This window comes from Anabrus simplex, chromosome 14 (assembly GCF_040414725.1).
Source record: "Anabrus simplex isolate iqAnaSimp1 chromosome 14, ASM4041472v1, whole genome shotgun sequence".
Taxonomy (NCBI): Eukaryota; Metazoa; Arthropoda; class Insecta; order Orthoptera; family Tettigoniidae; genus Anabrus; species Anabrus simplex.
In genome coordinates, this window is record NC_090278.1 from 90,480,654 (window position 1) to 90,503,650 (window position 22,997).

The window sequence follows — 22,997 nt, forward strand, 5'->3', positions numbered from 1 at the left end:
AGTACTTACACAAAGACAGTTCATTGAAGCTTTTGATAAGGGCATTTCCTTCCACATCTAACCTAGTATAAAACAACATGTACGCATTCCACCAACGTTTCTGCCGCCTGTAACTCATTCGCTTCAACATGTGATCGAACACCTGTAAATACAAAGTAATCAGGTTCATTTAACAACTCTTTGTTAATCATGAACTAGAAACAAACACCAATAAATTTTCTGTGCACTTCACTCACTTCCCCCATGTAGTCACCCCCAAAACACTGCGTTTTCATCTCCTCTTCGTCGTCCATTTTGCACTCCGTGACATCACCATCATCAAATTTGTACCATTTTGATGATCCATCATTATGCCTACAACAAAAATAGAAAGTTTCCTATCCTTACAGTGAAAGGATCATTTTTCTGTTTTTACATAATAAATATCACCACAACCCTACCAATATAAACTTAAATATACCTATAAACCACGCTGAACTTAACATGAGTGTGGGAAAAGAGAGCAACAGAAAGATGGAACAAGGACATATATGAAAACAGAAAAAAGGACAAGGATGTTTAAAATTCATGTTACTATCTTTCTACATACAGCTTGATTTGACACTTTGTTGTTCCTTTGCATTACTTATAATGAATCATTGGAATCCTTTTCTCCTTTTGCGTTTGTCCTGGGTACCATTTTTTTTTTTAAACCATCTGTATTCATCCTTGTATCAAACTAGGTACTGAACCTTTCTTTGAAAGGTTGGCCATGTACAGTAGGCAATTCAGGTAAATAAACAAAAGCGGTTTCATGGCTAGAGTGAAAGTACGATTGAATGTTATGGTTAAAAGCAATGAAATTTAAAGTGGCTTAGATTCCCACTTTCCACAGAAAGTACTACTGCATGATTATGATCTAAGTTTCAGTGCCAAAATGCGCTGTTAACTGACAGCGACGAAGACCACTCTGCTGTGTTCCGTTCCAATTCTATCAGCACCTCCACAGCACAGATCAAATAGTTGAAATACTACGAGTACAATGGTCCAGTGTGTCAAGTACAAGTAGTTATAAGAATTTGTGTGATCCAGAGATACAGCATCTTTGCTAGATAGACAGTCATATATATGTCCACTCATGGCAAGCTCAGAACAGAAAATATATTCAAGTATCGGGGCCAGTACTTTTTCTATGATAAAAATGTCAGAATTTACCCACGATTCTTTGGTATAATGAACACTAATAACGCTAGAAAGCAAGAAATAAATAAGGAATATAAACTCATAAATATCACCGTTATTCACTGTATGATCAATATGTATTGTTGACAAGATTGAAATGTTAACTTTCTACAACATTTGTGTAGCATTTATTGACAGGACCAATATTAATGAAGATATTGGACAATTCATTTTCAGACCGTTTCCTAAACTAATATTTCGCCCAAAATGAATATAATTATTTATAGCCTATATTGAAGTGCCCTCTCCTGTGACCTTCATTAAAGATTTCCATTAAATTCTGTTCTGCTGTTTTCTTGTGATGTGTGTAGCACAGAAATTTAAAAAGCATTTCCTTCTTATGCCAGCCCTGTAGTGTAGGGGTAACAAGCCTGCCTTTTACTAGGAGGCCCCGGTCAGAGATTTATACCTAGATCTAAGGGCTTGTTCGAGGTCCATTCAAGCCTACGCGATTGTAACCGAGGAGCTACCTTACAGTAATATAGCAGCCCCGGTCTCGAAAGCCAAGATTGATGACCAAGATGATTTGTCGAGCTGACCACATGGCTCCTCATAATCTGCAGGACTTCAGGCGGAGCAGCGGTGTCTTGGTAAGCGTTGGCCCTTAGGAGCTGTTGCACCATGGGTTTTGATTTATTTCCTTATTCAGACATGACCACACAATAAAATCACTAAACTCTTTATTTCCATAGATTTCTTCTGTTTTCTTGGGTTTATCCAGTTTTCTTCTTATCCTATACTTCCTACATCAAGATCTGTCAAGTACGTGCTGACGTCTGCCCTCCTAATAAACATGAGAAGCAGAAACGAGCTTGTTGGGGGGGTTGAGAAGGTATGGATATAGATGACCTGGGATCGACGAGAAGAGAACTCATCGATTTTCAAGACAGCAGTGAACGAAGATGTGAAGACCGTCATTGTACTTTGTTTTTTCACATTTGTTCTGTTCTCATCTATCTGTTGCTTCCTCTTCTGATTCTTATCTGTCATTAGGTTTATTCTATTGTGCGTTTCAATTAACTTTTTTCTTTTTACTGTATGAAGCGAAATCGACACTAAAATGTGGCACACATTGTTCATAATATTTCTGAACATTACTGAACATGCTGATGAACAAAGGTTGCTATAAGGACTCAGAAAATGACATCTTCCAGTGTAATTTGGGAGTAATTGGAAGTGGGTCGTCTGCCTTGAAAACAGATTCTTTCGACATATGTAGACATCTGGGGCTACGAGATCTGGGGAACATGAAGGGAAGGGGAATGGCATTCCACAACAAATCAGGCAATTTCGAAAATATTATTGCAGAAGGGTAAGAGACTGTCCCACAGTATGGGTTATAGCTCCATCTTACTGCATCCAATGTCACTGGAGGGCAAATTCTTTCCTTTTAGAATTATCTTTATGTCTCATTAACACAGACATACTTGGGGACAGAACATGACTGCCTCAGTTCCTTGAAGCGAGTTGGAAGCCACCAGTCAATCACACCCTGCACTCTGCTGAGTTAATGAGTTCTAACTGATCCTTGTTTGGTCTGGAGAGGTTGCCAAACCACTTTCTGTAACACTATTCAGTCTTTACCCTTCCTTCATGTTGAGTGCAGTAGACTATTTGGCAACTCTCGCTACAGTAGACGCAGTAAATCCTACAAGCTGTTAACAGACACCAGGCTGCCGCTGGAGAATAGTGGTGTGAGGCGATGTCATGTTTTGTCCCCAAGTATAGGTCTCATGATGATGATGGGATAGGAAAGGACCAGGAATGAGAAGAAAGCAGCCGTGGCCTTCATTAAGGTACAGCCCCAACATCTGCCTGGTGTGAAAACTGGAAAACACGGAAAACCATCTTCAGGGGTGCCAACAGAGGGGTTCGAACCCACTATCTCCAGAATGCAAGCCCACAGCTGCACTCCTAACTGCACGGCCAACAGTGAGACAAAATATGCACAAATCTCTCATGAATGGGGAAATAATGAGGTCCCTTTAGACTACCTTTGAACATCCGCTGAACAGATGCATCGCTCAAACAGAGTTTCAGCAATGTTCATCGTACATTACGCTTTCGGGGACTGTAACACTTGTTGAAGTCGTCCATGATTCTAGTATGTGGTGACAGTTCTTGGGCACTCTGTTGTCCCCTTTCACTGACGTAAGACTGATCCAATATGGTGGAACTTGTCAACGACAGAGAACACTGTTCTGTTATTTGGTGGCACCTTATTAAAATTGCTCCTCATACTGTTCTCTGACGTGAAGAAAACTCTGCCCATCCTAACTCTATGACCGGAAATAATATTCCGCAAAAAACAATCTTTCCTGCATTCTGAGAACTACAATTGTAAAAATCAACACAACACTGAATTCAAAATATGTGAAACTATTATATACAATAAATACTTCACGGCTAAGGAAATATGAGCAGGAGACTAACGATAATTTTGCCACATACCATATAAGTGATTTGATTTGTTACTTATCGAATTATTTCCATTCTTTTTCAACCTCTAAATAAGGTAATTAAAATAGTGAGGCACTGTTGGGTGTCGCTATTAGAAGTAAGATCATAATTTAATAATATGAGATTATGTAACTAATCTCATAAATAAGAAATTATACCTGTGCAAGATGTATGAATAGTAGTGACCTCCGCTGGCCTGCCCACTATGCACTACGATGCCTGTCAGCTGGTATTTGGTACAGATGTCCTTAGAGATCTCATCATAGTCGCAGTCTATCATCTCCCCTTCCAGTTTTGCCAGTCCCGACACTGAAATGAACATGTATTCATATGACTTCATTGATAAGAGAACGTACATGGCACTAATCAAGCTTATCTTTCCAGACACTCACCCGTGTAAGGATCCATGTCCAAATCTCGGGGAAACTCAAAATAATCGTTAAACTTGATGGCACACACACGCTCGAAATCGTATTCAAACCTTTTCAACTGAATGGCAAGAATGGGAGGGAGTTTTTTAACACACAACCGCTTCACAGTCACCACCTGAAATAAGAAATATTACAGAATACAACACAAAGATGAGCAGCTAATCCTTTCATACATCACTGATGGTATTGAAAGAAAACCCACCTGCATACATGTCACGATTACAAGACACTAGTTCTGGAGGACAGGCAACGTAGTCTGCACGCTCAACACTCGCCTTCCCAAACATGCGTTTAACTTTGAGTCAGCAGTGGATAAGTGCTGTGTTGGAGGTCAGAGGAAGCAATGTAAGAATGTGATCATGGCCAACATGAAGATGTGCAACACTTGATATTGGTCACTGGGACATCTCAGCTCTGGACCGTTCATTCTGGGTATCATTAGTCCATTATAATATGCAGCATTTTGAAGAAAACCGCCAACAATGAGCAAGTGCCAAAAGGCAATGTAGAAAAGAAAATGGTTTGCTGAGAAGGAAAAGATGGACTCTAGGTCCCCCTATTGGAAATGCCTGTAATTATTTGCCTCCCACATTGGGCTTTACAGTCACCTTTAGACTGACGGATGAAGAGCTGCTTAGTTTGGAAGATACACCTACTCAATTCCGAGTGTTTGCAACCATCACATCACCAATTATCTCTCTCCCCCCTCCAAAAATATACTACTATTGATGACAGTATTAATGCTGTGTGTTTGGTGTCCATTACACAAAACAAGTGATGGAGGTGCTGAAATTTTATTCTGAAAAATTGTTCTTTGACATGCCAGTAACTGTACATAGATCTAACCACTCGAAAGTGCTCTACAAAGCTGTCAATCAGTTTCAGTAGAACATTCAGCATTTTAATAAAATATTTCCTAAATCTTCTAAAATGTTATAATTCATGTACTGTATGTACGTCATAGTACAAGAAATACAGCAAGGAAACATGTTGACTTTCACTGGACTTACCTTCTTATTACACTTTTCACAGTGATAGGCATCCGCACCTTCCAGAAGTTCGCCCTTGACGTACTGTTCTAGCGAGTCCACCAAGGTACTGTGGTTACGGATGTCTACACTGATGACGCTGAAGGGTTCCTCCTTCGAGTACCTGGACAACAGACAAACCAAACCAATTCACTAATTATGTTTATGGAATCTTACATTGTACTTGAAAATTTCAGCAGTTAGTTCTTTAATACACCACCATACCTGCCAACGTCTGAAAAGGGCTATCAGTAAAACTGACGCGCGACAAAAAATCTAACAATTTTCGACATACCTTGGCTTCACAGCTAAGTATTTTCTTATTTTCCAGCTTGTTGATACACTAAATTACTTAAGGCATCTTATTGGTTAAAAGTGGTACATGTTTTGTATATTATCAACATCTTCAGCCACATAACACTGTTTAGATGAATGTACCTTTAACCAATAAGTTGCCTTAAGCAATTTAGAGTATAGGCAAGGTGGAAAATAAAAAAAATACTTAGTTGTGAATCTGTTTAAGTGAAACAGCAGCAGGCATGGTGAATATTAGGCTCGAGCATACACGACAGGACTTCCTTGATTAGTTAAGCAGATATGCGATAATTGAGAAAGGTTTTACACAATAAAACTCGTTTAACGTAACACAGACAAGAAATAATAATAATATAATACACACTGCAAATCACACGCTAGTTCGACTTTAAAATCATAGTAGTAACATTTTCAGCTTCCTGCAAAAAGTCTTGAGAAAATGTTTTGTCATAACAGGGACCAGAGCTCCTGGTCTTCAAAATAGAAAGACTCCACAGTTTCATTGGACTTGGACGACCTGAACAATTTTTCTTCCCAAGGCTGAAAACACATTCACATTCTGTATTGCTATGGAGTATGGCGAGAATAGAGAGCATTACTCTAGAAATTTGGTTATACTTAAGAAGTCCATCGGCTCCACGAATTCTTGATGTTTGTGTCCAACTGGAATCAGTTGCAGCATCTTGTTTTGCAGCCAAAGTGTCATCTAACTGAAGAGCTGTGAACTGCCTCTGAAGCTCATTCATTACCCATCTGTAGTTTCACTTTCCTTGCATAACATGATAGGAAACTTTTCCAAGAAAAAACGAATGGAAGAAAACTGGGCATCTTTAATTTTGTCTAACCTAGCAACTTGAGCATGCTTTTAACTCATCATCCTTTAGTGGAAAATTGTTGAAGATGTAGTCACAGGCAGTACAAAAGTAGTTTCTCACTGATGAAAAGAAAAGGGGTTTATCTGTATCCTGGAGATCATTCCCTATGTTCGAAGTCTGAATGCCAAAAACGACTGTAACTCATCACTTAAATCGTTTCTTTCACCGTGTGCAATATTAATATCACACCCACATACCATGCAAAAGGCAAATTTTTTTCCCTTTCTTGATTCTAGTTTAGCCTTGATGACAGCTTCCACTCTCGCAGGCATACGTTAATTCAGGTGCAGGAAGGTTGCTTGGGGAATGGCAGCCCATTCTTCACGGAGCGCTGCTCTGAGGAGAGGTAGCGATGTCGGTCGGAGAGGCCTGGCATGAAGTCGGCGTTCCAAAACATCCCAAAGGTGTTCTATAGGATCCCCGAAGTGCTCTTCAACAGAGGGAAGCAAGAAGGTGCTTAAAACATCAATGTAGGTCTGTGCTGTGATAGTGCCACGCAAAACAACAAGGGGTGCAAGCCCCCTCCATGAAAAGCATGAGCACACCATAACACCACCGCCTCCAAATTTTACTGTTGGCACTACACACGCTGGCAGATATCGTTCATCGGGCATTCGCCATACCCACACCCTGCCATCGGATCGCCACATCGTGTACCGTGATTTTTCACTCTACACAACGTTTTAACACTGTTCAATCATCCAATGTTTACACTCCTTGCACCAAGCGAGGCGTCGTTTGGTAATGACCTGCGTGATGTGTGGCTTATGGGCAGCCGCTCAACCATGAAATCCAAGTTTTCTCACCTCTCGCCAAACTGTCATTGTACTTGGAGTGGATCCTGATGCAGTTTGGAATTCCTGTGTGATGGTCTGGATAGATGCCTGCCTATTACCCTTTACGATCCTCTTTAACGGTCGGCGGTCTTTGTCAGTCAACAGACGAGGTCGGCTTGTATGCTTTCGTGCTGTACGTTTCCTTTCACGTTTCCACTTCACTATCACATCAGAAACACTGGACCTAGGGATGTTTAGGAGTGTGGAAATCTCGCGTACAGACTTCTGACACAAGTGACACCCACTCACCTGGCCACCTTCGAAGTCTGTGAGTTCCGCAGAGCGCCCCATTCTGCTCTCTCACGATGTCTAATGACTACTGAGGTCGCTGCTATGGAGCACCTGGCAGTAGGTGGCAGCATAATGCATTTAGATGAAAAACGTATGTTTTGGGGGTGTCTGGATATTTCTGATCACATAGTGTATGTATTTATGTCGAGTGCTAAATTCAAAGACTGGTCGAATCCTCAACACCTCGGCCATCAGCTGTCATAGATGGCTCAGGCGAGGCGTCATTGAAAGGAAACCAGCTTTGTTTTTAGAAAGACTTTTGGATGCTTTTTTCTTTCCCCCCGCCGTTCACCAGTTCTTCAAAGTTTATGTTGTGGATGATGCTGCCAGAAGCTGCCAGGTTTTAAGTGGCTGATCACTGAGAGTTGACTGAAATTTATTACAGTAAAATTCCATTAGTCTGGCATCCGACAGTCCGGAACGCCCGATGGTCTGGCACCATTCCAGGATTATTTTTTTAAACGTTTGCGACAGTTAAAGTGCACGGTGCAGTTTGAAACCACCCGGAAGTGTCCACTACGCGCCTGCTATTGTTAGACACAATTGGCATTGTTGGCTGTCACCACACACAGGTTCAGTTTATTGTTTTGATTGTGAGCACTTTTCGCTACAGTATTTTTTCTTGCCATCTAGGATCCGTATTACAGTAGCGCAGTAGTATGAAATGGCGTATGGCTTTTTGTGCCGGCAGTGTCCGAGGACATATTCGGCTCGCCAGGTGCAGGTCTTTTGATTTGACACCTGTAGGCGACCTGCACATCATGATGAGGATGAAATGATGATGAAGATGACACATACATCAAAAATGTTCACACTTATTTTCGGTCAAAAAAGTGAGTTATATGTGAGCAAATACGGTTATAACTGAGCAAGTACTATAAAATATTCATACTACTGCTTTTCAAGTTTATCAGGGGAAAAAGTCGCATATCAAATTTAATCACAAAAGAATAAAATAAATCTGCAGTTGTCCATAGCCCATAGTGTGTGCAATGGAAATTTGTTCATACAGCAAATGTGAATTTTACTATAATTCTTCTCACGATGCAAAATCACTGCACTGCTAACATTATGAATGAAACTTATGTCATTTACACTGTAAAATTTAACATTAATAGTTACATTTTTAAAGCATATTTTTTCATGCCTCATTTAGTATTTTTATAACCAGTTTTAGGCATCTGAATCGTGATTCTCTCATGCCTATAATTTCGAGGTCTAGCAATCACATTCAGTGCCTAATGTAAAGTTTTTCTTGATTTGCACTAATTTCTTCATCTCCAATATTTAAACTGGATCTGTTCATGTTTGTGGAAACATGACTTAGAGATAATTTTATTTATATGATTACTACAGTGGAACCTCTATTCTCGTTTTTGGACGGACCATGGGAGAAAAAAGTACAACACGGGAAAACGGAAAATCCGGGAACGAATGAACCAACAACAATTTGGCTAAACATCACAAAAATGAAATATGCGTACTTGTAATCTTAAAAACACCCCAAAACCAAACCAAACCAAACTACAGCCCCAATGGGCCTTCTGCCTACCAAGCGATCGCCCGCAGTCCAAAGGCCTGCAGATTACGAGGTGACGCAGGGTCAGTATGACGAATCCTCTTGGCCGTTATTCCTGGTGCTCTAGACCGTGACAAATTCTAGACCTTCAAAACATTCTCCACTCTACTTTGGCGTTCGACCGCAGCGCATGACCATGAATGTGCCGCGCTGATCACCAGGAGCTGGCGGCTTTCTACTACAAATCTATTCGTCTGCGACTTCAAGTTATTTTTGATCTTCGTATATTAGTTGATAGTGTTGTGACTTTGTGCATGACAGAATGTGGTGTCGTGTCTTTGTGCCTATCAAAGTGTGAAACTGACCTCCAATATTCATAAACATTGTACATGTTTTTATGGCTGATGATGACCTGGACTAAGGTCGAAACCGGTCCCATTTAAATAGGAATGTGATTACTGCATTTCTTTCTTTTAAGTATTGAATAGGTTGAACCTCCTTTTCAATTATTTAATTTTTAACATCGATAATTTCAATACGGAACAATGAAGTTTTTATCTTTAAATAAAAAATTAAATAGCTCCTCAATTAAAGGTAATCGTAGAATGAGTGAACCTGGAATCAGCCCTCACCACCACCACCACCACCACCACCACCACCATCATCAGTTCCAGTTTCCCAGGTACTCCTGGCAAGCCTCTTCCATTCTGTCTTATTGAGATACGTTCTGTTGTTAATGACGTTCTCCAGTGTCCTTCCCCGATCTGCAATGTCCATCTTTACGATGTCCATCCAGTGGGTTCTTGGTCTTCTCACCATCCGTTTCCCTGCCACATGTCGCTCCAAGTTAACGTATGCTGTCCTTGTTGGCTCCATCCTCATTACATGCTCAAACTACCTGTCTGGACATGGTGATCCGATCTAACAATGATGTAACAATCCCCCAGCTTCCTTCCTTACCACATCATTCCTCAACTTGTCCAGTTTGGTTTTTTGAATTGTGGAGCTAAGGAACTTCATCTCGGATGCCTAGTCTTTCTTAGTGAGGGTACAGGTTTCAATACCATAGGTTAAGATTGGTATGAAGTACTGATTGAACATCACCAGCTTTGATTTTGTTGGCACTTCGGGATCCCAGAGGAGTGTTCGTACTTGCTGGTAAAAGTGAGAGCTCTTCTGCACTCTATTTGTCACCTCCTTTGTTGCTAGTGCATCTCGAGATATTACACTGCCGAGGTGTAAAGCTTTCCACACATTTTAGTGGATGGCTTCCTAGCACGATTTTCACTGGTCATCCCTCTCTGTTTATTGCCAACACTACTGTTTTGAGTTCGCTGTATTAGCCCTTATATCCAGGTAAAAATGCCTGACCTGGCCGGTATTCGAACTCAGGTTCTCCGGGTGAGAGGCAGGCAAGTTAAACCGCGGGGCTGGCTTCAAACATTAATTACCGGTACGCGACTTAAAAATCTCAACACTTAACATTCAGTTTTACTAGGGAAACTTCATCAGTTTCCTCAGATAACTTCTTTCAGTTCAGCAACTTTTATCAGCCAAACTCTTAGACAAATCTAATACCCATAACGCCAAGCCAAACAACAATCGACCACAAGTAGTATTTAATTCTCTAATGTAATAAAACAAAGTACATTAGATACAAAAGCGCTCAACATGATGGCAAAATCTTTTTTTTTTTTTAAATGTTCCACTATAATTTGGTCACTGGTATACTGTTCGTAGTCAGTTTATGGAAGTCTTGTACCCCGTAAATTAGGCCAACATCGACTTTTAAAGGTTATGTTGAACTAGAGAATTTGGTTTCGAATGAAAGTATCGATCTTCAAGTTCTTGAACGCATTACATTCAATTCTGCCTGTCACTAATCACAATCAAATTGGAAAGAGAAAAAATATCGCTAACACTTCCGAAATTACAATTGTTTGTGACCTTGAGCTCAGCTGAAAAGCGTGCTCGCTGTACAAGTCAGTACGAGTGTGAAATGATACAAAGTTTTTAGATGTAACGTGCACAAATAAAATGACGGCGGTTTTTATATCATTTTAACAAAAAAACGTGAAATTCCCAGTCTTACATGAGGACGATAACAATTGTATACGATAACATTAAAATAAAATATTAAATTTGTGTTACTTAAGGAGCAGTTTTGATTCCTGCCTAAAAGCCCAGTGACTATACAGTGCCCCGAGGAAAATGCCGAAAACCTGTTTGACGATACACTCGGGGGGGGGGGGGGGGGGAATATATAAACATCTAACTCTGGACATAATGTAGACGTTTTGCAAGTATGAACATTTGACGAAACTCGTTCAGTCTTCAAGTAGAGCTGTCTAAATGCGCTCTGTCTCCTTCCAACTGTTGTGAACACTAGTGATGGGACATTCGATTCATTTTACTGAATCGATTCATTTGATTCCGTTCACGTTACTGAATCGATACAGTGATCCGATTCAAGGCTCATTGGTCACCGCTCCTACTGCATCTGTGCAGTATGTGCTGGTAAGACAGCAGCAACAGCATTCAGTGTTCACAGCTGCCATCTGGTCTTCATTCTATGACCTCCTTTCTTAGAAAAAATGCTAGTCACTCTAATACATCGAAGGTTTCCAGCGACGCAGGGTGGGAAAGGTTAGGAAGGTAGCAGCCATGGCCTGAATTAAGGTACAGTTCCAGCTTTTCCTGGTGTGAAAATGGGGAAACTACGGAAAAACCATCTTAACGGCTGCCGATGGTGGGATTCGAACCCACCATCCCCCAAATGCAAGTGCATAGCCACGCGATATTAACCGCACGACAACTCGCTCAGTCATTTAAAAAAAAAAAAAGTATTTTTCTATCAGCTGAGGATTTTTTTAAATCGTCATATTTTGTATAGGCTACCCGAGATGTACAGTAGCCCGCTGCTTTTCTGATTCAACATACTGTTATTGTGTCTGTCCACATATGATTGAAGTCTTGTGCAACGATGTGACATATGAACTGAGAGATACTGAGCCGTTCTTCCCAATATAAAACAGGTACTTTTGAGTGGTCATGAGCATAACTCATAGTCATAGGGCAGGCTAGAGTCGAGTTTAATTGTCAAATGTCAACTAAGTTATAATACTAAGATTCATTAAACTAATAAATAATATAACCTAAGAGCCTACCTACTTACTAGCTACTTCAGAATTATGTTGTGACTACCTTTTTAACACTGCAAATAAATCTATCTATTATTTAAACCTCCCTGTATGAAGAGGACAGTGAATGCAAATGGGTATTATTTTCAAATGAGCTGAGCTCGAGAGGCCATTATAGCATACGATTCTTTCAGTGTAGCATGGCTCACTGTATGTCTCGCTGCAGCGGAAGCTCGGCTCTCCACGTATCCAGTGAGCCGATAAGGAGCCGTGTGTATCATGTGTCTCACTGAGCCGCGCTTGTTCACGATTCTTTCGATGTGCCATGATTCACTGTCTCGCTGCAGCGGAAGCTCGGCTCTCCGCGTGTCCAATGAGCCGATAAGGACCCGTGTGTATCATGTGTCTCACTGAGCCGCGCTCATTCACGATTCTTTCGATGTGCCATGATTCACTGTCTCGCTGCAGCGGAAGCTCGGCTCCCCGTCAACATCCAGTGAGTGCACCACTCAGCACTGTCAGCTGGGAGCAAGCTGAATCGTGTGCCGTGAGCTCGCCGTTCCTGTGAATCGATTCACTCGGACACTTGAATGAATCGGTACACTGCTTCGAATCATGCATTCAGTAGCCAACACTAGTGAACACACTCTGCTTTATGATTTCTGGGGATTCTCTAAATAATACCACCTGAATGCAATGCTAAGATGGTCCCTTATCCAAGTTCACCGTCAATCACTTTTCCAGTACAGTACTTCCTCAAATTACCGCAATGACGGGACGTTAACACCAAGATCTGTAAGTATGCTGGAGCCGTCCTTTCCTGACGTACAGTTTCTTGAAAAAACGCGTGATCGAGGATTTAGCGTTGATGGGACTAAAATTTCTGGATGGTTGATCTGGGAAATAGTTTCGTTGAGGAACGGATAATGCAGGATTTTCACGAGATTTAATTAGGATGCTCGCAGGACCACGTAATTTGAATGAATAATACAGGAAAACGTAGTTTCCGGGAATGTATAATCAAGGTTCTACTGTATTAATACTTCAATATTAAATCGAATAGCAACCACAAATGGCTTAGAAATACTTACTGCTGCAACAAAACCTCCAAAATACTGAAAACTGAGGTAATTTTATACATTCCAAATTCTGAACATTTGCAGATGGTGGAGATTTTTAAAATAATTATCACGATAAGAGTCATAGAATGATTGCCTACAATTACAAAACAGAACTACACAAAGTGTGTGTCAGACAAGTGCATATTATAATGAAAGACCACAGCTCAAGACGAGGTACTGTAAACCAAGAGAACATTGCATAAATGTGATTTAATTGTTAGCAAATGGTCTCTACAACTTGCCAAATGATAAATAAATGCAAAGTGAACTTTGTTTCTAAATAACCTTCAGATTTTTGTTAATAGGAAAGGTTAAAGTTTACAATTATTTTTTCCATTCACATTTAAATACTGTAAAGACATCACACCCACCTGTGAGGACAGCCCTTGCAGATTTTCTGATCCGAGTAAGATCCTCCCAAGATCTTGCTCATGATCTGTTCTTGGGTAAGAGCTTTCAAGGCCTCATCTATACTCTCCACAAGACTCATGAAGAACTCAACAGCATCCTGCTGCTCGCGAAGATTCACAGGCTCGCCCTGTAACCTGTATGAAACAAGGGACAGCTTTTGTTTTCATTCTGCCTACCTTTAAGAAATTGTGTAATATATAGAAATGTATTCATTATTATTGCAACATTTAAGTATAATTGTTAATTATCTCCAGTACCAATATTGTTTTGACAGACTTGTTTCGTTGCAGCTATAATATTAATATTACAAATTAACCATTAATTTTGAAGCCATCACGGGCAGTCCCTCCCTCAAACTAGCTAATAGCTCACTGTGACAATACTTGGAATGAATGAATGAATAAATAAATAAATAAATAAATAAATAAATAAATAAATAAATAAATAAACAAACAAACAAATAAATAAAAAGTATACCAGGAATTGAATGAAGGAGAGAGGAGAAGGTATGATATACTGTACATTTGAAATTGCAGAGTTTACACAAATTTAAGCAAACAAATGATGTACAGGTTGTGAAAAAGTTCAGCAATTCTGAGTGTTACATATGACATTGGTGGAATGACAAAAGAAAGGTTTAAGAATGCCTGTACAATAAGAAAAGCTTTCAGAATAATTAAGACAAGAATAATGAAGAAAACTGATGCAGGAATTCATGCAGGAGAAACGAGATCAGGGTTACAAGAAATCCAAACTGACAATGCAGACCTTCAACATCCAAAAGGTCTTCCTGTACCACCACTGGTATCATACAACTAATGATCTGTCCTGTTAACTCCACCCATGACCTTCGTGTAATCCAAGATCAGATTTGGCTGCTGCCGGATGATTCAGGTATTTTGAAGGTACCACTGTCACTTCACTTTTATCACCAATATGATATGTGCTGAGCAGTTTAATGATCCTCTTATCTTTCCATGACAGTTCCAGTTTCTCTTGTTGGCTAGAACTTACTATTTCACCCTTTTTCAACTCCATCATTTTAGTTTCCTTTCGGGATTCAGGCACGTCTAGTTTTCTACTAACCATGACTGTACCTGTCGTGATCATGCTAATTTCCCATAATTCATCTGCCAATTCAGATGTGTACCTGTCTGTGTGGATGGCTCTGTAATAATGTTGAGGAGGGAGGATATTAGTTCTGTAACAACAAGGGTGGTCTTGAGGAGATTAGAATTCCCCACATGCGGATGAAAATTGAATACGTACCTACTGGATATGTCGGATAAACACTTTTGTGGGTCTACTTGGGTTATATACTTGAAATTTAACCCTCTCTTTGAAGCTGACTGTCCTCTAATTTACTGATATAGAGAAGTTTTGTGAATGAAACAAAGAACATTTATGCATAATTCTAGCCATAACATTCAGTATAAATTCCTCCCTGCATGATTTTCTATTCCCTTCAGCATGGGCAAACAGCAAATTCAAGAATTAAAGGAGAAATTCATCCTGTGGAAACATCATAAAAAAGGGGACATATTATTTACCCAACTAATAGAAAAATAATCTTTGATATCAGAGGTCCATAGCAGACCTTATCTTCGCAGTAAGACAAGAGCATCATTATGAGTGGGGTAAACATCTATTGACGGCCTTCTTGGACTCTGAGGAAACATACGATTGTGTGTGCAGAAACAAGGTATGGAACGCCTTGCAGATAAAAGGTGGCAAGAAGCAGACAACAGAACAAGTGAGGGAGATGTACCATGGGAGTGTCCGTTGTGTGAAAGTAAGAGAGAGAACAGACTGGTTTGAGCAAAGAAGTGCTTTAAGACAAGGAAGTGACCGACTTGTTGGTTGAACGGTCAGCGTACTGGCCTTCGGTTCAGAGGGTTCTGGGCTCGATTCCCAGCCGGGTCGGGGATTTTATATGTACTACCTATGAATCCGCCAGTTTTTAGTATCATTTGAATGCAATGTATATTCTCATAGAACTGATATTTTATGCCTTCCACTATGTATTAGACATCTATTAATGACTACGGCTTCAAGCCACCTTTTTTACTATAGTACAATCAAATGAAGTCCTATTCAACAAAGAACTACATAGGTTTTTATCACTATATTAGTTTTTTAGTTTTTTCATGAACATGTTTATAACAAATGTAAATCTTCAAAAAAGGCTTTCACGGCCGCAGATCTTATAATCACAGGAATAGAACCAGCTTTTGGGTGGTTAGGCCGTGTGCATAATGCAGAGTTTCGTCCAGACGTGCCATTTGGACTCCCAGAGTCCTGGAGGGGCGTGCCATTCCAACTGATGAGTCACACATTTTAGAATATCTTTAACCAGATGCCTGGTAAAATAATAAGGTCTTTTGATAATGACTGAAGATGCCTCACAGTAAGAGGCGAAACATGTCTCATCTGAAAAATGTTTCAACATAAATGCCAACATCTTATATTGTATTGAATAGGTGGAAATAAACATAATATATTATCCTATATACAGTTTTTTACATATCACTTAGTCGAGCAGCTCTTCTTCTTTCTCTCAATTCTTCCCAACCCAAACTTTGCAACATTTTTGTAACACTACTCTTGTCGGAAATCACCCAGAACAAATCGGGCTGCTTTTCTTTGGATTTTTTCCAGTTCTTGAATCAGGTAATCCTGGTGAGGGTCCCATACACTGGAACGATACTCTAGTTGGGGGTCTTACCAGAGACTTATATGCCCTCTCCTTTACATCCTTACTACAACCCCTAAACACCCTCATAACCATGTGCAGAGATCTGTACCCTTTATTTACAATCCCATTTATGTGATTACCCCAATGAAGATCTTTCCGTATATTAACACCCAGATACCTACAATGATCCCCAAAAGGAACTTTCACCCCATCAATGCAGTAATTAAAACTGAGAGGACTTTTCCTGTTTGTGAAACTCACAACCTGACTTTTAACCTCGTTTATCAACATACCATTGCCTGCTGTCCATCTCAACACTATTGAGATCACCCTGCAGCCGCTCACAATCTTGCAACTTATTTATTACTGTATAGAGAATAACATCATCCGCAAAAAGCCTTACCTCCGATTCCACTCCTTTACATATATCATTTATATATATAAGAAAATATAAAGGTCCGATAATACTGCCTTGAGGAATTCCCCTTTTAATTATTACAAGGTCAGATAAAGCTTTACCTACTCTAATTCTCTGAGATCTATTTTCTAGAAATATAGCAACCCATTCAGTCACTCTTCTGTCTAGTCCAACTGCACTCATTTTTGCCAGTAGTCTCCCACGATCCACCCTATCAAATGCTTTAGACAGGTCAATCGCGATACAGTCCATTTGACCTCCAGAATCCAAGATATCTGCTATATCTTGCTGGAATCCTACAAATTGAGCTTCAGTGGAATAACCTTTCCTAAAACCGAACTGCCTTCTATCGAACCAGTTATTAATTTCACAAACATGTCTAATATAATCAGAAAGAATGCCTTCCCAAAGCTTACATACAATGCATGTCAAAGTTACTGGCCTGTAATTTTCAGCTTTATGTCTATCACCCTTTCCTTTATACACAGGGGCTACAACAGCAACTCTCCATTCATCTGGTATAGCTCCTCCGACCAAACAATAATCAAATAAGTACTTCAGATATGGTACTATATCCCAACCCATTGTCTTTAGTATATCCCCAGAAATCTGATCAATTCCAGCCGCTTTTCTAGTTTTCAACTTTTGTATCTTACTGTAAATGTCATTGTTATCATATGTAAATTTTATTACTTCTTTGGCTTTAGTCTCCTCCTCTATCTCAACATTATCCTTGTAACCAAAGTCTTATATTTTGGACCAGTGGACTATTAAACATTGTGAAGATTGCTGGTTACACTCATCGACTATAAATTATCTGGAGGTTATACTTGGCCACGTGCGAGAGAATGATTGCCATCTTGAATGCAATAACTCTTCGATTTGCTTCAATCGACTCGAGTCAAAACTCAAAGATGGAGGTTTCGACATACGCGCCACTGTCGAAAGATGCGGATGTCTATCCATTTCCTGGATGTTTTTCTTTATCAGTAAGCGATTTCACGATATTTTCAGTATTCATATCTGGACTACCACAAGACAAGTATGCACCACGCTAGTCAACTTCACACGATTATATTTCCTCTCCATAGGCAGGCTATCAAGCGACAAATATTCGCTACTCTTCACTGTATCACTAAACACAAAATTAATTTCTAACTTCTGAATTGAATGCGAAATACAATCACAAACAGGTTTATTGGGTTACTCAGCAACATCGCTGAAAAACGGCAAGCAAAATTGAACTTTCCTGACACTAACGGCTTGTTTCCCGAAGGTGTAATTTGCCCTGTAAAATTTGGGAATTCAAAGCTATTTCCTGTTTTCGAGCAACTTTTCCTATCCTGCCTCCAATGGTGAGGGCTCTTATCTCTGTTGGAAATCAAGTCGTACCAAGTGGTAATAGCGAAAATTTGTGACGCGATAAGCAAGGTATTTTTATATATATTTAATATGATGTGAATCAGGACTTCGATTTACGACATGGTAAGCGAGAAAACTTGTTAATGAGGAAAGCATTAACGAGGTTTGCACTGTATTTTATTTCACAAAAAAATAAAGCCCCTGGTCACATCTGGGCCAATACAGTAATGAAACTTGAACCCTTACATGAGAACATAAAGATGCTTGCTTGTTGTTTAAACGGGCCTAACATCTAAAGTCATTGGCCCAGAGGATAAAGAAACAACAGCTAAGTCGGCATGGGCAGGTCAAACAAATGAAAGATTCAAGGAGACCAAAAAGAATGCACCAGATGGAAGTGGGCAGTGAGACTGACGGCCGAAGGGACTGAAGAACTGTGTTGAGAGGACGGGAAAGCTGGTCGACAGGAAACGACGGAGAGGCTTATATTCCAGACATACCCAGACAGCGACTGTAAACTTTGCTAGATGATAAGAACGTCTAGCTTTTAAATGCCAACGATCCTGACAGACACTTTCAATTCATAAACATCATGCACATTAAAAAGAAATTGAAGCAAAACTTACTTGAAATGTTTCCACAAGCCTCTTGGGACGTAATATTGCAGCTTGCTGTACGCTAAGTGGCCAAATATTGCTTGGACTTGCTTCAAGATTCCAATGTTGTACTCCTTGCGTGATTCTTCCACCCCACACTTCTCGTCATTGCAGTCGTTTTCATTGGACTCAATGTTGCTCTGTAAAAAAAAAAACCACACCAAGCCATGCCTGTTAAAATATGCATAATAAATTAAAATCAGATCCAAAGAATTAAAGCATAACCATAAGAAGGACATGAAATAACTAAAGGTATAATTATAAACAATAATTATAGATGAAGTAACACATCAGTATCAAAATTATATTCAAAGACCCAATGTGAATAATAAAGAAAGGGAATCAAGTCCAGATTATTTATAAGAACACATACACAATTTTGTGATTCCTCATGGTGTATTCTATTGAGTTATATACAGCAGAACTTCAAACTGCCGTTTTCCCGTACGTAAACATCATTCAATTTATTCAGTCCCAAAAGTATTCCACATAAAACAATGTTTAATTTCCCCACATCTATCGATCCTCAAACTATCGCATTGGTCTTAAATATATTTGTCCTTGGCCACAATTTCTCCGCATTGATAGATCGTATCATTATTTATAAGTTTCATTTCTGTATTGATTGGATGCACGTATATAGACATGAAAGATGTTCCACCTATCAATACTATTTATTATGAGCAGATTCACATCGGTACCGGTTTGGACTGTTTACAGTCATCATCAGTTGATGCATTACAATATTACAACCATTAGGCATTGGTATGTGTCACAAAGATGATGTTGTTTATTAGAGCATCCGGATGTCTAATGGGGTTGTGGATTAGATATGTTCGTCATATTGTTTGTGACTATATGGGGTTAAAACTGTGTCCGAGACCAATATGGCACTGAAGAGCTTAACTAAACTTAAAACAAATTGTACGTATACATTGAACACATTAAAATATTAAAAACACGTATGTAAAAAACACGTGTTAAATTTTAAAATTCATGCTTTGCAAAGTTCTTTCTTCAGGCTCCCTCGTTGGTTCTTGTACATCTATGTTTATGTTGTTTGGTTTCATAAACAATTCTTGAAGATGTTCTATTTGACTAAGTATATATCATATATGTTCGTAGCGAAACCCAAGTCGTAGGATGGTCGAGTATTGTTGAACCTCAGCTGTTGATGTATTTTAATGAATTTTGAAGCGGATTGTAGTGTCTTGAATTTTAAATTTGGTGAATATAAGTTGTTGGTGGCGATCTCCCTCGTCTGTATTCGTGTTTAGGAGCTGCTATTATCTCTGAAAGATAAACTGGTATGAGTACAGTGTGAGTTTGAAGGAATGCCTGAAGTTGTGTGTGGAAGGGAAAAGGTAGTTACTGCTGCTGTTGTTGCGGTCGACCGGCATTATGTTTAAGAGCTTGTTGCGCACTGCTGCGTGTACGTTTGGGACTTGTGTTCGCTGTAGTGAGGGGTATGGATGGAGGGGTAAGGGGAGTGGCTATTGTGGGGGTAGGGGTGGGGCAGGGCTTGTAACTCGTCGGTCTTCTAAGGCGTGCTGTGTTCTGTTTATTTACTATTTTAAGGTAATCATTTTTTAAGGCAGGAATAGCTTTATTGAAGATGATACTGGTTTTCTTCGTAATGTCATTAATATTGTAATTAGGATTGGCGTATTGGTCGAGGGAAATATACAGATCTTCAGTTATGTTAAGCAGGGGGCCCTTAGAATTTATGTTTAATATTTTAATATCGTTTTCGATGTCCGTCAACCTGTGTTTGAATTTTTCTACATGCTGACCTATTGACGAAAAGTGGTTATGTTTTACTGCGTTTATATGTTTGCTGTCGCGGATTGCGAAGTTTCTGCCTGTACGTCCAATACAACTTGTCTCGCAATTGTTGCATTTAATACAGTAAACTACTGATTGGTTATATTTATTGTTGTTGTTGTTGTTGTTAACTGTCCTGGTGTTATGTGTAGTGATGGTGCTGTTGTGCATGGTTTTAAATGCTATTTTCAGGATGTACTTCTTAAAAACATTAGTTATAGTATATATGTGGGTATTGTTAAAGGTGAATAAGGCATAATTTTTCTTGGGTTTGTCTATTTTTGTTAATTTAGTTTTGGGTTGAAATTTAATCTTATAGATGATTTTGTTGACCATTTCTTTACTGTATCCATTGTATTTGGCTATGTCGTAGATTAATTTTAGTTCATTATTTAGATCTTCTGTTGTCATTGGTATGTTGAAGGCTCTGTATACCATGCTATAGTAAGCTGCTCTTTTATGTGTGTTGTGGTGAATGGAATCGATTCTTATGGTATTTGAGGTATGTGTAGGTTTCCTCTACATTTTGTTGGATAAATGGTTGTCGTGTCTGGTTATTGTCAGGTCCAAGTAATTTAAGGTACGGTTATTTTCAGTCTCTTTAGTGAATTTTATCAGAGGGTCCAATGTGTTGAGTTTGTCTAATATGGTATTTGCGTCAGTGGATCTATTATCTATGATTACAAAGATGTCGTCAACGAATCTGCACCAAACGCTGTTCGACCACAACAACAACACCAGCAGTAACTACCTTTTCACTTCCACACACAACTTCAGGCATTCCTTCAAACTCACACTGTACTCATACCAGTTTATCTTTCAGAGATAATAGCAGCTCCTAAACACGAATACAGACAAGAGGGAGTCGCCACCAACAACTTATATTCACCAAATTTAAAATTCAAGACACTACAATCCGCTTCAAAATTCATTAAAATACGTCAACAGCTGAGCAACAACAATACTCGACCATCCTACGACTTGGGTTTCACTACGAACACACAGTATATGATATATACTTAGTCAAATAGAACATCTTCAAGAATTGTTTTACAAAACCAAACAACGTAAACATAGATGTACAAGAACCAACAAGGAAGCCTGAAGAAAGAACTTTGCAAAGCATGAACTTTTAAATTTAACAAGTGTTTTTTACATACATGTTTTTGAACTCACCAAGCGTTTTATATATATGTTTCTTGTGTTTTTAATGTGTTCAATGTATACGTACAATTTGATTTAAGTTTATTTAAGCTTTTCACTGCCATTTTGGTCTGACACAGTTTTAACCCCATATAGTCACAAACAATATGACGAACATATCTAATCCACAACCCCATTAGACATCCGGATGTTCTAATAAACAACAACATCTTTGTGACACATACCAATGCCTAATGGTTGTAATATTGTAATGTATCAACTGATGATGACTGTAAACAGTCCAAACCGGTACCGATGTGAATCTGCTCATAATATATAGTGTTGATAGGTGGAACATCTTTCTTGTCTATATACGTTGATAGATCGTATGTATAAGAAAAATATACACAAAAGTTTTTTGAATTTAAAGCAATAGCTCAACAGTCTAGCATAGAATAGCGGCAACCTGTTATGTGAGATTGTACAAGCGATTCAGAGTTGCTAGTCTTGAGCTTGTAGGCTGGAGTGCTATGTGCAGGTTATGCATGCGCAACCTCACTACGGGCCTTCTGGCATCAATGCTTCTCCTCGACCATCTAATCTACCCCTAGAAGTATTCTTACATGTGAGAACGAAAATGGAGGCACTATAAAACTCAGATTTATCAACATTTTCTGTGTTGCTATTGGCCGGCTAGGGTTGCCACCTTCATTGAAAATGAGAAAATCGCGCAGTTTAAAATTATATTACAAGTTGTCCATTTCATGACCGTATCGATGAGTATAATCAAGAAGCAAGTATAAATAACCACCTAATCAATACTTTATTATTGCCTCAGGCAAAACTGAATATAAATTAACACTTACAGAACATGTTTCGACCACTTAGTGGTCCTCTTCAGCTGTATAAAGAAAGAATTAAGAAAAAACATTAGGACAATAAGCACAAATAGAAGTTCTTTGGAGACTCCTTTGTTAAAAAATGGAGGACATCAGAACAGGACATCTTGCCCCACGTTCTTGTTTGGAAAAAATGTTTATTCTGCGCTGTCTAGAGGGTCTGTCTTTGAGCGCGACCTGGTGAAGTAACGATGTGATACAGACCGACAGTTCATGCAAAGTTCTGGAGAGACGGGAGGTAGAGTTTTGTCGTCATCTAAAATAACATGTGAGGGAGGCGGGAGATCGCATGGCAGAGAAAAAGTACAAAAGATTCTCTGCCATGGGATCCCATATGAAAGAGTCCAACCAC

At 39.3% G+C, this 22,997-nt stretch overlaps 1 protein-coding gene across 2 annotated transcripts in view; it reads right to left on the bottom strand.

Annotated features, from left to right (window-relative positions):
* The window catches only part of faf (ubiquitin carboxyl-terminal hydrolase-like faf), a 299,786-nt gene that overhangs the window by 58,736 nt on the left and 218,053 nt on the right, over nt 1–22,997 (bottom strand). For both annotated transcript variants that reach the window (XM_067158104.2, XM_067158103.2), the window contains exons 28-34: nt 18,750–18,919; nt 13,609–13,782; nt 5,123–5,264; nt 4,074–4,227; nt 3,840–3,990; nt 237–354; nt 10–142 (exon numbers count right to left, since the gene is read on the bottom strand). In XM_067158104.2, the coding sequence (XP_067014205.2) occupies nt 10–142; nt 237–354; nt 3,840–3,990; nt 4,074–4,227; nt 5,123–5,264; nt 13,609–13,782; nt 18,750–18,919 (1,042 nt within the window). The remainder of the gene's footprint in view (nt 1–9; nt 143–236; nt 355–3,839; nt 3,991–4,073; nt 4,228–5,122; nt 5,265–13,608; nt 13,783–18,749; nt 18,920–22,997) is intronic.